General features: G+C 34.2%; 3 protein-coding genes across 3 annotated transcripts; all 3 read left to right on the top strand.

The window, feature by feature from the left end:
* The first annotated feature begins 316 nt into the window (after positions 1 to 316).
* LOC108207774 (agamous-like MADS-box protein AGL80) lies at positions 317 to 1,310 on the top strand. The gene has a single exon (XM_017378203.2). The coding sequence runs from the start codon at positions 376 to 378 to the stop codon at positions 1,141 to 1,143; it is 768 nt and encodes a 255-aa protein (XP_017233692.1). The 5' UTR covers positions 317 to 375; the 3' UTR covers positions 1,144 to 1,310.
* A 3,333-nt stretch (positions 1,311 to 4,643) lies between these two features.
* On the top strand, positions 4,644 to 5,546 carry LOC108207773 (agamous-like MADS-box protein AGL80). The gene has a single exon (XM_017378202.2). The coding sequence runs from the start codon at positions 4,761 to 4,763 to the stop codon at positions 5,520 to 5,522; it is 762 nt and encodes a 253-aa protein (XP_017233691.2). The 5' UTR covers positions 4,644 to 4,760; the 3' UTR covers positions 5,523 to 5,546.
* A 2,821-nt stretch (positions 5,547 to 8,367) lies between these two features.
* On the top strand, positions 8,368 to 9,214 carry LOC108207772 (agamous-like MADS-box protein AGL80). Its single transcript, XM_017378201.2, has one exon. It carries the CDS (start codon positions 8,444 to 8,446, stop codon positions 9,212 to 9,214), a length of 771 nt encoding a protein of 256 aa, XP_017233690.1. The 5' UTR covers positions 8,368 to 8,443.
* Positions 9,215 to 16,060: the final 6,846 nt, after the last annotated feature.

Here is a 16,060-nt window from a genome sequence, read left to right as displayed (position 1 = left end):
CTGAAATATAACGTTCACTTTTGTAACTGAATGTGGTTACGTTTAAAAACGGTAATCCAATATTCTTGATATGATTAATCTCCAGCTCATCACGATTATCCACACAGAATTTTGTTCATCATCTTTCCTTATTTACAAGATTTGATATAGCCAGATATGGATATCAGAATAATTATTCGAATCTCACACCATTAAAAGATAATTTAGAAAATCATGACATAAATGGTTATTGATATCTTTTATTGCCATATTCTTCTTGACATATTATAAATAGCGATCCAGTTTTGGTAGCAGAGGCCACAAACAAAATCCTCTCTCAAAAATTCCATAAACCTATAATCTTGTTTCCCCTTTATATCGGCTTTGAAGCCGGCCATGACGAGGAAGAAAGTGAAGCTAGCCTTTATCAGTAATGATGCTACAAGAAAGGCAACATACAAGAAAAGAAAGAAGGGCCTGATGAAGAAGGTGGAGGAGCTCAGCACCTTATGCGGCATCGATGCCTGTGCCATCATCTACAGTCCTTATGACGAGCAGCCTGATGTCTGGCCTGACATCGCTGGCGTGGAACGGGTGGTGGAAAAATTCAAAAGCATGCCCGAGATGCAGCAGAGCAGGAAGATGCTGAATCAGGAGAGTTTCACGAGGCAACGTATTGCCAAAACTAATGAGCAGCTGAAGAAGCAACTGAGGGATAACCGAGAGAAGGAGATGACCGAGGTGATGTCCCAATGCTTGACAGGCCAGCTAGGATTGCACAATTTGACGTTGCCTGATTTGAATGATTTGGGGTTTCTGGTGGACCAAAAGTTGCAAGAGATTAATAAGAAGATGAATGAGATCTCTCTGCAAGAAGCTACTCAGCAAGAGCCAGTGGTGATACCAGAAGAAGCTCCTCAGCAACAGCAAGTGGTGCCAACAACTGTTTCTGACAACGTTGGACTTTTGGCAGGGGGAGTGGTCGAGGAACAAAGGTTGGATATTGCTGGTGGTAGCAGTGATGTCGATGCCTATGGATTGGTGCCGCAATGGTTCAATGATGCTGTGGTTGGCAACAATGCGACGGCTAATGATCAGAATTTAGGGTTTATGAACATGTTTGGAGATGAGAACAATCCTGCAGCGTGGGATAATTACTTTTGAACAAGAGCAGAGATGGAGTTTTTCTTCCAGTCATTTGTTTGATTGTGAACCAATTTCAATTTCTTTCATTGTGAAACACATTGTAAACAGAACACAAGAGGTAGACTCATGTCTGTGACACCTCTTGTGGGTTGCTATTCATTTTAGTCGACCATTAATAAATCTGTTTTTCTACAAATATGGTAGTCTTCTTTATATGCTAACCTCCTTTCTTTTTCTTTCTTAATTTTTCATTTTATTTTCAAAAGTATTCAAATTTTAATTTTAGACATGTATGTTGAAATAAGAAAGATCTGCGAAATAGCATATCGTTCTAGTTAAGCTGTGCAACAATATTTGTATAGAAAAGTACAAAAAACAATGTAAATGAAATGAATGGACTAGAAAGTTTAATATGATATAGTCTTACCTAAAACACACATTAAAATAAAATTGGAAAAGTATTTATGTATTTATATATATGTATAGTTATATATTTCAAATTAATAATTTAATTTTACGTAGAATAACTTATATTATCGAGCCGAATATGTCAAGTTACATACCACAAGTCTCGTCTTGACTTGAATAATTCATTATTACATAACACATAACTCTGCAAATCAACTAACACAATTTACTGTCGTGCGAGGATATAGCCGGAAAAATTGAACACAATGAAGATTTATTGGGTGTATGAAGCTTGATCTTCCACTTTTGTAATCCTCTATAATACATGTTTCTATTGATCAACTGCTTATATAACTAATATTAGATTGTACATATTTTCTTTTACTCTTCTTTCTCTTGATTATATATTCTTATGTGAACTAACAACATAGATCTTGTTTATTTTCATTTACATCCTTTTATGTTTCTTGCAATGAAATTTTAGGTGAAAGAACAATAACGGTGACAACTTCTTCTTTAACTACATTGACCCATTGATACCATCAAAATTGTACAGTTCATCAATTCACCTAATTTACGTTGAAAGTTATAATTTCATTATATAAAATCACCTAAACTAAATCATAAGTTATATTTTCGCTGATATATAATGATTTTTATAACATAGGCTTTTATTTGTTTATGCCTGAAATTATCAATCAACAAATTAATAGTTGTTTATATTCTTGATCTACAAAATAATGGATCATTAACACAAAATCAAAAACGATTTTGGAGGCATAGTTCAGCATAAAATTGCCGACCTTGTTTAAAAATTTTAAAATTCAAATATATAAGGCTAATAGTACGTAGTTACAAAAGTTGTAAGTGTTTACAAACCGGAAACCCTATACGTATAGCTAGACTCCCCCGGTTAATTTTTACACGAACTGGAAGGTTCGTAAGCCGCCAAAAAATATGTTGTTATTGATCCGGTTCTTACATCAATTAATGTTAGATCGCCACCAAAAAATACGTGTTATATATTGATCACGTTATTACATCAATTAATGTTAGATCAATCTTCCCTGTTTATTTTCCTTTATTTTTCTATTGATCAGGTTCTTACATCAACTAATGTTAGATCTTGCATATTTTTCTCCTTTCTGCTCTGCATTTTATAGGATGAAATCTTCGGTGAAAGAACAGTTCGAACAATAACTGTAACAACTTTTTGAAACCTATATCGACCCATTCGTCCTACTTTGTCCTTTTTGACTCGTGTTTTAATCGGTATCAATTCACCTAATTATATTCGATCGGAAGTTACAATTTCACTAAGTATAGAATTAACCTACACTAGATCGGAAGTTATAATTCCACTAATATATAATTGATTTCTCTAATACCAGTTTTCATCCGTGTGTGCTTAAAATTATTAATCAATAAAACAGTGATTCATTAATATAAACTTTACTCCAGGCCAATAACAAAGATTTTGAAAGCAAGGACAACATAAATTAAGAATTTTATTCAAAAAATTTAATATTCAATATATACCAGGCTAATAATACATGTTCTTAAATTTGTAAATATTTTACAAACAGGAAACCTGTACAGTTAGGCCTCCCTACCCCAAGCAAAGTTGGGCCCGCTCCTTGCACCCTTAAATGTGGGCCATCAGTGTACCTGATATATCCATAAAGGAGGTCCTGGGTCACGTGCCCCCACAATTAAAAAAAATACTAGCATATTTCGAAAAATGTATCGCACACATGATCGTTCCGTCCCTGATTGTCAAGTATTAGACACATTGATCATTTCAGGAAAAAAATATCACGCAGATGATCTCAGCTTATACATTAGCAAATAATTATACCATGCACGCTGCTAATTGTTTGCTCTAGAGATTTTCTTTTTTGTCGTATTACCACGGGGTATGAAGTGTAATTTACAATTTCACTATGTAAAAGTCATCTAAATTAAACTAGAATTTACAATTTTAAAGATATATAACTAATTTCTATAACGCCGATTTTTATTTTTATATGCCTATAATTATTAGAAACAGAAAGTCCTTTAAGCCGCCAAGAAACATGTTGCAATCACTCGGGTTCTATATCAATTAATGTTACTATAACGCCGGATTTTATTTTTGTATGCCTAAAATTATTAGGCACAGAAGGTTCTTTAAGCCGCCAAGAAACATGTTGCAATTACTCGGGTTTTATATCAATTGATGTTAGATCTCATCTACGTTTATTTCTTTTATTTTCATCAATTAATGTTAGATCTCATCTACGTTCATTTCTTTTATTTTCATATTGATCAGGTTTTAATATTTAGATCTTGTATTTTTCGTTTTCCTTTCTTTTCCGTTCTTTATTGGATGAAATATTCGGTAAAAGAACAGTCACTCTGATAACTTTTTTTTCTTCGCTGTATTGAGCCATTGATCATATTTTGCCCAGTTTAATTCATGTTTTGATCCCATAACATCAAAATCGTATAGTTTATCAAGTAAACTAAACTAGATTGGAAGTTATTATTTCGCTATGTAAAAATCATAGCGATAGAATCAAAAATTATGATCCCACTAATTTTTGTAACAACGATTTTTATTAGTGTGTCCGCAATTATTAGTGAACAAAATGATTAATATAATATAAACTTCGTACCACCGTCAATGATTTTGGAGGCGAGTTGAATATAAAATTATAAACCTTAATTAAAAATTTTAGTATTTCAAAAATATCAATACGTTTATAAAATTTGTAAATTTTTTTAAACCCGAAGCCCGATACAGTTGGGGCCCATGAAATAACGTCCACTTGGGCTCGCTCCTTGCACACTCTTACATGTGGCCCGTCCGTGTATCTGAAATATAACGTTCACTTTTGTAGCTGACTGTGGTTACGTTTAAAAACGGTAATCCAATATTCTTGATATGATTAATCTCCAGCTCATCACGATTATCTTCAGAGAATTTTGTTCATCATCTTTCCTTATTTACAAGATTTGATATATGGATATCAGAATAATCATTCGAATCTCACACCATTAAAAGATAATTTAGAAAATCATGACATAAATGGTTATTGATATCTTTTATTGCCATATTCTTCCTGACATATTATAAATAGCGATCCAGTTTTGGTAGCAGAGGCCACAAACAAAATCCTCTCTCAAAAATTCAATAAACCTATAATCTTGTTTCCCCTTTATATTGGCTTTCAATTAAGCCGGCCATGACGAGGAAGAAAGTGAAGCTGGCCTTCATCAGTAACGATGCTACAAGAAAGGCAACATACAAGAAAAGAAAGAAGGGCCTGATGAAGAAGGTGGAGGAGCTCACCACCCTATGCGGCATCGATGCCTGTGCCATCATCTACAGTCCTTATGACGAGCAGCCTGAGGTCTGGCCTGATGTCGCCGGCGTGGAACGCGTGGTGGAAAAATTTAAAAGCATGCCCGAGACGCAGCAGAGCAGGAAGATGCTGAATCAGGAGAGTTTCACGAGGCAACGTATTGCCAAAACTAATGAGCAGCTGAAGAAGCAACTCAAGGAGAACCGAGAGAAGGAGATGACTGAGGTGATGTCCCAATGCTTGACAGGCCAGCTAGGATTGCACAATTTCACGTTGCCTGATTTGAATGATCTGGGGTTTTTGGTCGACCAGAAATTGCAAGAGATTAATAAGAAGATGAATGAGATGTCTCTCCAAGAAGCTCCTCATCAAGATCCAGTGGTGACACCAGAAGAAGCTCCTCAGCAACAGCAAGTGGTGCCGACAACTGTTTCTGACAACGTTGGAGTTTTGGCCGGGGGAGTGGTGGAGGAACAAAGATTGGATGCTGGTGGCAACACTGAAGTCGATGCCTATGGATTGGTGCCACAATGGTTCAATGATGCTGTGGTTAGCGACAATGTGACGGCTAACTATGAGAATTTAGGGTTTATGACCCCCTTCGGAGATGCGAACAATACAGAGTGGGCTAATTTCTTTTGAACAAGAATATCAGATGGAGTTTTTCTATTCAGTCATATGTTTAATTGTGAACCATTTTTTATTTTCTTTAATTGCAATTGCAAAACACATTGTAACAGAACACAAGAGATAGACTAAAGAAAATTGTCATCTCTGTGACACCTGTGGGTTGGTATTCATTTTAGCCAACCATTAATAAATCAGTTTTTTTACAAAGATGCTACTCCTCTTTAGAGCATCTCCAACGGCGTTGGCTATAATCGTTGGCTAAATTGGACCTGTAAGACATTATGTAAAATTTGCTGAACCTGTAAGACATTTTGCTTCAATGGTACTGGCTATATTGGTTGGCTATAATTTAAAAATAGTATGTTATTAGTATTTTAAATTGTTAAAATAGAATATATCAGTTCAATATGGTAATAAATGATGTACAATCTTCCTACAGATTTTCTTACAGACTTGTAGAGGTTCGACAAATTTAGCCATCCATAGGAGGTTGGCTAAATTTATAGACAACAGCTGAGCATGGTTGGAGCTGAGTTTTTGGAGCTATTGGCTATATTTTTTTATTTTAAGTATGCCAACTCACCTTTTACCTTTTAGCCAAGGGTTTTAGATGGTTGGAGATGCTCTTATATGCTAACCTGTTTCTTCTTCTTTCCTAATTTTTCATTTTAATTTTCAAAAGTATTAAAATATTTTAGACATGTATGTTGAAATAATTAATTATTTATATATTTGGAAGTCCATAATCAATATACTTATATAAAGGAGAAGCGAGAGGCGTGTAGGTGACGCCTCTCACATCGCTCCGTTCTATTTTTCTAATTTTTTGAAATTTTTTGATAAAAAATATAAAAAATTAGAACTACCTTTTTTAGTTTCGGATATATTAAAAGCAAGTTTCAGAATCTAATTTTGTTTCAGATTATTTATGGAATATAGCAACTTGAAAGTTTTAATCTGATTTTGTTTCAGATTATATAATTATGGGAAAAAGTAGCACACAAGTCTTTCTGCACCTATTGGATCATCAAGACACAAAACCCTATCTCTCTCTGGTGATAGTTCTCTTGCTCGATTTCTAAGTCGGTGGTGCCGTTTCTTCTACAATGATTAGTAAAGGCTGTTTATACGGTATTATAAAAAATAAAGTTGTTGCAAGCAAAGGTAGTTATAGACCGCTATGTGGGAGTCGACAAATCCAAACACGAGAATATAGTTTTGACATGATATTGATGGATGATATCAATAAATTAACTATTAGTGATGTATGTTTGTTGGTTATTCATTTATAATATTTGTTTTGTTAATCGGACATGTTTGTTGTTCTTAATTTTTATATGATTTACTTGGTACACAGAAAAAAATTATTTATGCATTATCTGTTTGCTCCGTTTAAGCAACTTTTGAGTGAAGACTATTCATACAGTATTAAAAAATAAAGGTTGTTACAAGTAAGGGTAGTTGTAAACTGCCATCTCACGGATTTAAGTTAGATGTTTTTGTGCACAATCAAACCAAACAAATTGGAAGACGGTGACAATGTAAGAACATGATTACTCTTATAAAAAAACAAATAAAATTAAGATTCGCTGTGCTTTAAATCGTTAATTACGTGTAGAAAGTTATTTTCATTTTTCCAACATGAATTATAGTCCAATTTTGTAATTTTATATATTAGTATTGGTATTATATCAAGATCTTTATGATATAAAATTTATTTTATCTTACAAATATTAATTTTTGATCATTAATATATTTTTTTATAGATAGCCACAAATTAAATTATTGCATTTTACAAATATTAATATTAAATTATTAATATAATTTTTATAGGCCGCTGCAACGCGCGGCTTCTCAACTAGTTACTATATAAAAAGAAATATGAATATAATACCAATTTGTGTTATATCTTTTTCTGAACAAACTTTTTATGAAAAATTTGCAAAATAGCATATCGTTCTAGTTAATTAGCTGTCCACCAATATTTGTATAGAAAGTTATATATAAAAACAATGTAAATGAAATGAATGGACAAGAAAGTCTGATATGATATAGTCTTACCTAAAACACACATTTTTTTTTTACAAAAATACCTAAAACACACATTAATATAAAATATGAAAAGTATTTATATATATGTATATTTATATCCGGATGTGGTAAAGGGACTATTTGAACATACGGGATATTGGGACGTGATTAAGATTGAGTTTCTAGGTTCTCTACGACTAACTATTGGACCTGTACAGGTTTTGTGTATTCGGTTAATAAAGCTTATTTAGGCATGAAAAAAATCTTAAGATGTCCTATTTCACACTCACCAATATTGACTTTAGATATGAATTAATTCGAGATCATTTTTAATTATTTTAAATCTTTATTTATTTTATATTGATAAAATAAAATTATAAATTTTAGTATTTCAAAAATATCAATACGTTTATAAAATTTGTAATTTTTTTTAAACCCGAAGCCCGATACAGTTGGGGCCCATGAAATAACGTCCACTTGGGCTCGCTCCTTGCACACTCTTACATGTGGCCCGTCCGTGTATCTGAAATATAACGTTCACTTTTGTAGCTGAATGTGGTTACGTTTAAAAACGGTAATCCAATATTCTTGATATGATTAATCTCCAGCTCATCACGATTATCCTCACAGAATTTTGTTCATCATCTTTCCTTATTTACAAGATTTGATATAGCCAGATATGGATATCAGAATAATTATCCGAATCTCACACCATCGAAAGATAAATTAGAAAATCATGACATAAATGGTTATTCATATCTTTTATTGCCATATTCTTCTTGACATATTATAAATAGCGATCCAGTTTTGGTAGCAGAGGCCACAAACAAAATCCTCTCTCAAAAATTCCATAAACCTATAATCTTGTTTCCCCTTTATATTGGCTTTCAATTAAGCCGGCCATGACGAGGAAGAAAGTGAAGCTGGCCTTCATCAGTAACGATGCTACAAGAAAGGCAACATACAAGAAGAGAAAGAAGGGCCTGATGAAGAAGGTGGAGGAGCTCACCACCCTATGCGGCATCGATGCCTGTGCCATCATCTACAGTCCTTATGACGAGCAGCCTGATGTCTGGCCTGACATCGCTGGCGTGGAACGGGTGGTGGAAAAATTCAAAAGCATGCCCGAGATGCAGCAGAGCAGGAAGATGCTGAATCAGGAGAGTTTCACCAGGCAACGGATTGCCAAAACTAATGAGCAGCTGAAGAAGCAACTGAGGGATAACCGAGAGAAGGAGATGACCGAGGTGATGTCCCAATGCTTGACAGGCCAGCTAGGATTGCACAATTTGACGTTGCCTGATTTGAATGATTTGGGGTTTCTGGTGGACCAAAAGTTGCAAGAGATTAATAAGAAGATGAATGAGATCTCTCTGCAAGAAGCTACTCAGCAAGAGCCAGTGGTGATACCAGAAGAAGCTCCTCAGCAACAGCAAGTGGTGCCAACAACTGTTTCTGACAACGTTGGACTTTTGGCCGGGGGCGTGGTGGAGGAACAGAGGATGGATGCTGGTGGTAACAGTGATGTCGATGCCATTGGATTGGTGCCGGGGCCACAGTGGTTGAATGATGCTGTGGTTAACAACAATGTGACGGCTAGCTATCAGGATTTAGGGTTTATGACCCCCTTTGGAGATGCGAACAGTGCAACGTGGGCTTATAATCTATTTTGAACAAGAATATTAGAGATGAGTTTTTCTTCCAGTCATTTATTTGATTGTGAACCATTTTCAGTTTCTTTCATTGCCAAACACATTGCAATCTTTTATTGTCAAACACATTGTAACAGATGTCTGTGAGACCTCATGTGGTGGTATTCATTTTAGCCAACCATTAATAAATCAGTTTTCTAGTCAATATTGCCTCTCTAGCTTTATATGCGAACCAATTTCTTCTCTTTTTCATTTCAATTATCAGAAATATTAAAATCGTAACTTTAGACATGTATGCTGAAATATTACTAATTATTTATACATTTAAAAAATAAAAAATTCATAACTAAATAAAAATAAATATGAATACTTGTATGGTATAATACCAATTTGTTTTATATCTTTTTCGTAATAAAATCTTTTTAAAAAGCCTACGAAGTAGTTTTAGTACAAGCTGTCCAACATTTCTATAGAAAAGTATAAAAAGTAAATGAAATGAATGGACAAGATAGTCCGATGTATTATTTTCTATATAATATATATTAATATATTTAAATTAATAATTTAATTTTATATAATACCTCCCAAATTACTAAGCCGTCCAGCTCTATTAAAACTTAAAAGACTGTAAAACTACGATTTGAACATATGGGACATGGTTAAACTTGGGTTATGGGTTGTCTGTGAGTCTGTGACTAATTGTGGGACCTGGATGGTTTTATGCCGGGGTGGTCATCGTTTCGTTTCGTATACTTTCGTTTCGTGTATTTTTTGTGTTTCGTGTACTCAAAGGTGAACCCCGTATCCGCCCGTTATTGATTTCGTGTACCTAATTTGAAACCCGTATCCGATCCGAAACGTTTCGTGTATATTTCGTGTACTTTTCGTGTATATTATATATAAAAATATTAATATATTTTTTAATCAAAAAATAGATTTAATATATATTTTCGTTTATAATTTTATTAAATATTGTGAATGATATATTTATACTTGTATACAATTCTCTATAAATTTGTTAATGTTTCTATAATATATATCCACACATACATATAAATATTTACTTTTTACACAATTATATATTAAATATATCATAACATATATATAATAAATATTATGTACAAATATTTCGTGTACTTTCGTGTATTTCGTGTACCTCAAATGAAAACCCATATCCGACATGAAATCTATCGTATAATTTCGTGTTCGTGTACTTTCGTGTTTCGTATATCAAAAATCGAAACTCATATCCATTTTTTTCGTGTCGTTTCGTTTCGTGTTAGCGTGTCACGTGTCAAATTGCCGGGCCTAGTTTTATGTACACCGCTCATAAAGCTTATTTAGTTATAGAAGAAAGTTTTAAGATGTCTTCGGCTCTTTCGTGCTCACAAATAATGTTTATGGATCGGATACGTGAATTAAATCAAAATCACCTTTACTTACTCTGATCTCTATATACGAGTATATTAAAAAGCAACCCTCTACTTCCTCTTTATTGATACCCGCCGTATCGTAGAAATCTATTATCAGACAAGACCAGCTAAGGAGCTTGTCAAGATTATTCGATAAAAAAAGATTAATAAGTTCATTAATTGAAAATAATTTATTATTAATTTATATTTTTATACCTACTTATGTGATTAAATATTAATTTATCTGATTAATAACATATAATTTGGTGTACATATCAACTTATTTTCAAAGAAAAGAGACCATATTAATTTACACAAGTCCTGCATCATATTATTACATAACATAAGTCTCGGCTTGAATAATATTTTACATAACACATATCTCTTCAAATCAACTAACAAAATTTAATCTTTCAGAAGAATATAGCTAGAAAATTGATGAAAAATATGGTTTATTGGGTATATGACATGAAAATTCACTTAAAATTTGATCTTAGTTGAGTCTCGTAAACCGCCAAAATACATGTTGCTATTTTTCACGTTGTTATATCAATTAATGTAGATTTTACATGCTTTCTTTTCTATTCATCAGATTCTTAACAGAAAACCATAAATAAAAACATACTACTTTGCGTACATAGACACTTATCAAAACTTTCGAAAAACTAAAAGAGTTGACGGACTATTCTATTCTAGTATTTTTGGTGACCGTGGATGGCTTCTATTCTAGTATTTTTGGTGACCGTGGATGGCGGTATGCACAATTAGGCTTCGTGCTCCGCGCGCAGCGCTTGCGGCCTCTCTTCCAAACCCTCGATGCCCTTTCTGGTAGCGCGAATGCGCGCTTCTTTTCTTGCAAGATCTATTTCCTTTTTCATTTTTTTTCGTATTTTATACGATGAAATTTTTTAAGAAAGAATAATTACTATGACACTTTTCTTATCTATATTGACCCATTTATCCTACTTTGCCCTAATTGACCCGATATCATCAAAATCGTATAATTTATAAATTGAAACTCCTGTAATTAAGCAGTCGAAAAGTATATTGTTATTGATCAAGTTCTTATATCAATTAATGTTATATATTATTTTATTTTATTTACTTTTTATTGATCAAGTTCTTAAATCAACTAACGTTATATCTTGCAATTTTTCCCCCCTTTTTTCCTGTTTTTTATGTAATAATATATTCGGTGAAACAACAATCATTGTTATATTTTTTTTATTTTTTAATTCTATACTGACCCATTGATCCTACTTTGCCCGGATCCAATATCAACAAAATTGTGTAATTGTTCAATTTACCTAAACTAGATTGGAAGTTGCAATTTCACTACATAAATATTACCTAAACTAAATCAAAAGTTAAAACTTCATTTGATATATAACTGATTTTTATAACACCGATTTTTATCCATATCCCCGAAATTATTAATCAAGAAACTAGTGGTTCATTAATATAAAATTTATTTGAGGCCAGCAACAATGACTTTGGAGGCGAGCTCTTTTAGTTAAATGTTTTAATATTTCAAATATAGCAGGATAATAATATATATCGATAAAATTTGTAAATTTTCACAAACAGGAGGCCTTGTACAATTGGGCTCACGTAAAGCACACTTGTGGTCCGTCCGTGTACCTAATATATACGTCGTAAATTTGTATTATACATCAGTGGAAATATTGGGGCCGTTTGGGTGGGCTTAAAATAAGTGCTTATTATTTAAAATAAATAAGTGGAGTAGAAGTTAGAAGCAAGATAAGACTTATAAGTGATTAAAGTGTTTGAGAAATAAGTAGAAGCCCTGAAACAAAAACTAGCATTCCTAACTTTTTTTAAGTGCTTCTTGACTTCTTACACAAACGGTACGAAATAAGTGCTTCTAACTTATAAGTCGAGAAGTCCAACTTATAAGGGGGGCCAAACACCCACATTGATCCCAATATTTATATGTTATCGGCCTTATTTATTAGTAAATTTCCTCAAATTTATATATTTTATTCATTTTAATGATTTTAAATAGAGTACGATAAACAACATAACGTTCACTTCTGTAGCAGACCGTTTAAAAATGATACAATAATCTATTATTCTTGATTTTGTGATTAATGTCCAGCTCATCACGATTATCCTTACAGAATTTTGTCCATTATCTTTCCTTATTTAAAAGATTTGAAATAGCCAAATAAGAATATGAAGATAATTATACGAATCTCGCATGATTGGAAAACAATTTAGAAAATCATGACATGAATAGTTATTGATATCTTTTATTGCCATATTCTTCTTGACATATTATATATAGCGTTGCAGTTTTGGTAGCAGAGGCCACAAAAAAAATCTCCTCTCAAACATTCCATAATCCCATAATCTTGTTTTCCCATTATATTGGCTTTGAATTAAGCCGTCCATGACGAGGAAGAAAGTGAAGCTGGCCTTCATCAGTAATGATGCTTCCAGAAAGGCAACATACAAGAAAAGAAAGAAGGGATTGATGAAGAAGGTGGAGGAGCTGATATTAAGGACCACAGGACCACATTTTGGCCATCTGCCATCTGTCATCCCTGCAAGCTGTCACCTATCTCCATTATTGCCTTTATTTCCGTTATTTTGTCTTTCTGTTATTCTAGGATCAATCAAATAGGTGGTTAGAATATTCTTGTCTTTATTCTACCCATCATTAGCATATAATGCATTGTAGCCACTATTTACTACTTGAAATGAATGCATTATTGTTCCAGTAAGAAAAGGCTGTGTTATCTTTCCTTCCCTTCTCTTTCTTTCTTTCAGATTATAGCACTCAGTTTCATTTACTTTTTATGGTATCAGAGCCATGAGTGACATCTGAATCTTCTCTCAAAGATAGCTTTTCTTCGCCTATTACTGAACTTTTAATTCATCTCCTCACCAACCCTTATACACTTATTGACACTCTGCCATGGCTTCCGCACGATTTTCTTTTGCTGATATGCAAAACCCTCTTTTTCTTCACCCATCAGATGGCCCAACGTCTGTCAGTGTTACAAAACTTCAAGGTGCTGGTGACTATCGAAGTTGGAAGAGAGTATTTGAATTTCAACTCTCTGCCAAACGAAAACTGGGCTTTGTTCAAGGCACAGTAATTAAAAATGAAGAGGATGAAATCCAGGCTCTTCAATGGGACACATGTAATGATCTGGTAATTTCTTGGATCCATGCTAATGTCTCTGATAATATTAAACAATCTATCTTGTTTATCAGCTCTGCTAGTGAAATATGGAAGCAGTTAGAGCGTAGATTTCAACTGAGCAATGGCTCTAGGAAATACAAACTCACCAAAGAACTCTTTGATATCTCTCAAAATAAGATGTCTGTTAATGATTACTTTACTAAGCTGAGCAGTTTGTGGGAGGAACTAGATTCTATGAATATTTTGCCTATTGTTAACACTGCTAACCCTCAAATAACTGCTCTGCTGTCTGCCATTGACACTCAAAAAGAGGAATCCAAACTGTTTGTGTTTCTTAATGGTCTAGATGATGCTTATAGTCCTATGAGAAGTCAATTGTTAATGCAAATTCCTCTCCCTACTGTTGAGATTGCTTGTGCTGTTATTCAGCAAGAAGAGTCACAGAGGGATGTTCTTCAAATCCCTGAGATAGAATTTTCTGCTATGTTAAGTAAGAAATCTGTGGATAATAAAGTTGTTGCTTGTACTGCTTGTGGGGGTAGAGGTCATGCTAGTGAAAAATGTTGGACTGTTGTAGGATATCCACCTTGGCACTTGAAACATAAGAAACCCCTTCTTAAAGCCAATAATTTTCAAGCCAAAAAACCTGGTAACAGAGTCCCCAACCAAAGAATGGCCAATAATGTTGTTCAAGGCACTTCTGACTCTTCTAATGACTCTGATATTTCATTTAGTCCCCAACAGCTTGAACAAATTTTGAAACTCATACCTGGCCAATCTTTTCAGCACCTCAAACCCTCAGAAACTGATGATGACTTTGACATTGCTTTTTCTGGTATGGTTACCTGCAATTTTGCTAAACACCACCCTGCAGACTGGATAGTAGACTCTGGTGCCAGTGATCACATCACTGGCTCTCTTGATATATTAACTAATGTCAAACCTGCAGCTGAGCATCTGACTATAAATCTTCCCACTGGAGCTATGTCAAAAATCACTCATATAGGTGATGTGCATCTTCATAATGGACTGGTTCTGCAGAATGTGCTGGTGGTACCACAATTTAAGCACAATCTCTTGTCAATTCATAAATTGGCAAAAGATAACAAGTGTGACATTCAGTTCACACCTCAGGCTTGCAACATCATTGACTCTGTTACTCTGCAGACTAAAGCAATTGGAACAATGTCCAATGGTCTATATTATCTACAAGATCAAGCACAGTCACCTGCTTGCAATACTGTTGCTATTACTGGAAATACTTGGCATCTCAGGCTGGGGCATGCTCCTTTTTCCAGATTGAAATGCATTCCTCAACTACAATCACAGCTTGGCTCTTCTGATCAGGTATGCTTGGTCTGTCCCATGGCCAAATTTACTAAACTTCCTTTCTCTGTGAGCTCTTCCCATGCTGATAAACTCTTTGATCTGATTCACTTGGATACCTGGGGACCCTATAAAACACCAACAAGGGGGAAATTCAGATACTTTCTGACCCTTGTTGATGATCACTCTAGAAACACTTGGTTGTATCTGATGAAGAATAAATCTGACTTTCTCACTTGCTTTCAAGCTTTTTGCCAGTACATTTTTAAGCAATTTCAGGCACATATCAAATGCATCAGATCAGACAATGCTCCTGAATTCTCAGATCCTGCTTGTCTTGCTTTTTACTCATCTCAAGGCATAGTGCAGCAAAAAGCTTGTGTGTATAGGCCTCAGCAAAATGCAAGGGCAGAGAGAAAGCACAGACACATTTTGGAGGTGGCCAGATCATTAAGATTTCAATCAGGTATCCCTTTGTCTTACTGGGGTGACTTGGTTATGACTGCAGTGTATTTAATCAACAGATTGCCAACTCCACTTCTACAAAATAAGACACCTTATGAAATGTTGAATAATAAGCCTGCTGATTATGATGAACTGAGGGCTTTTGGTTGCTTAGTTTTTGCACCTAATCCTAATCAGTCTACTGATAAGTTTAGCTCCAGAGCTGTGCCTTCTGTGTTTATTGGTTATCCACCAGGTGTAAAAGGCTACAAGTTGCTTGATTTGACAACAAAGCAAACTTTTATATCCAGAGACACTATCTTTCATGAGTCTGTGTTTCCCATGAATTGCACTTCTGGAAAAAATTATGTACATCCTGTACCAGTGCCAATGCCAGTGCAACCAGATGTAATTGCAGATGATATGCTCCCTATAGCTTCAGATGATCCATCACCTTCATCTTTGTTGCAATCTCCCTTGGATGATTCTGAAGTTACCTCTGATCCATCTGAT

Source organism: Daucus carota, chromosome 2 (assembly GCF_001625215.2).
Source record: "Daucus carota subsp. sativus chromosome 2, DH1 v3.0, whole genome shotgun sequence".
Taxonomy (NCBI): Eukaryota; Viridiplantae; Streptophyta; class Magnoliopsida; order Apiales; family Apiaceae; genus Daucus; species Daucus carota.
The sequence above is the reverse complement of the archived record's forward strand: the minus strand, read 5'-3'. Positions and strand labels throughout refer to the sequence as shown.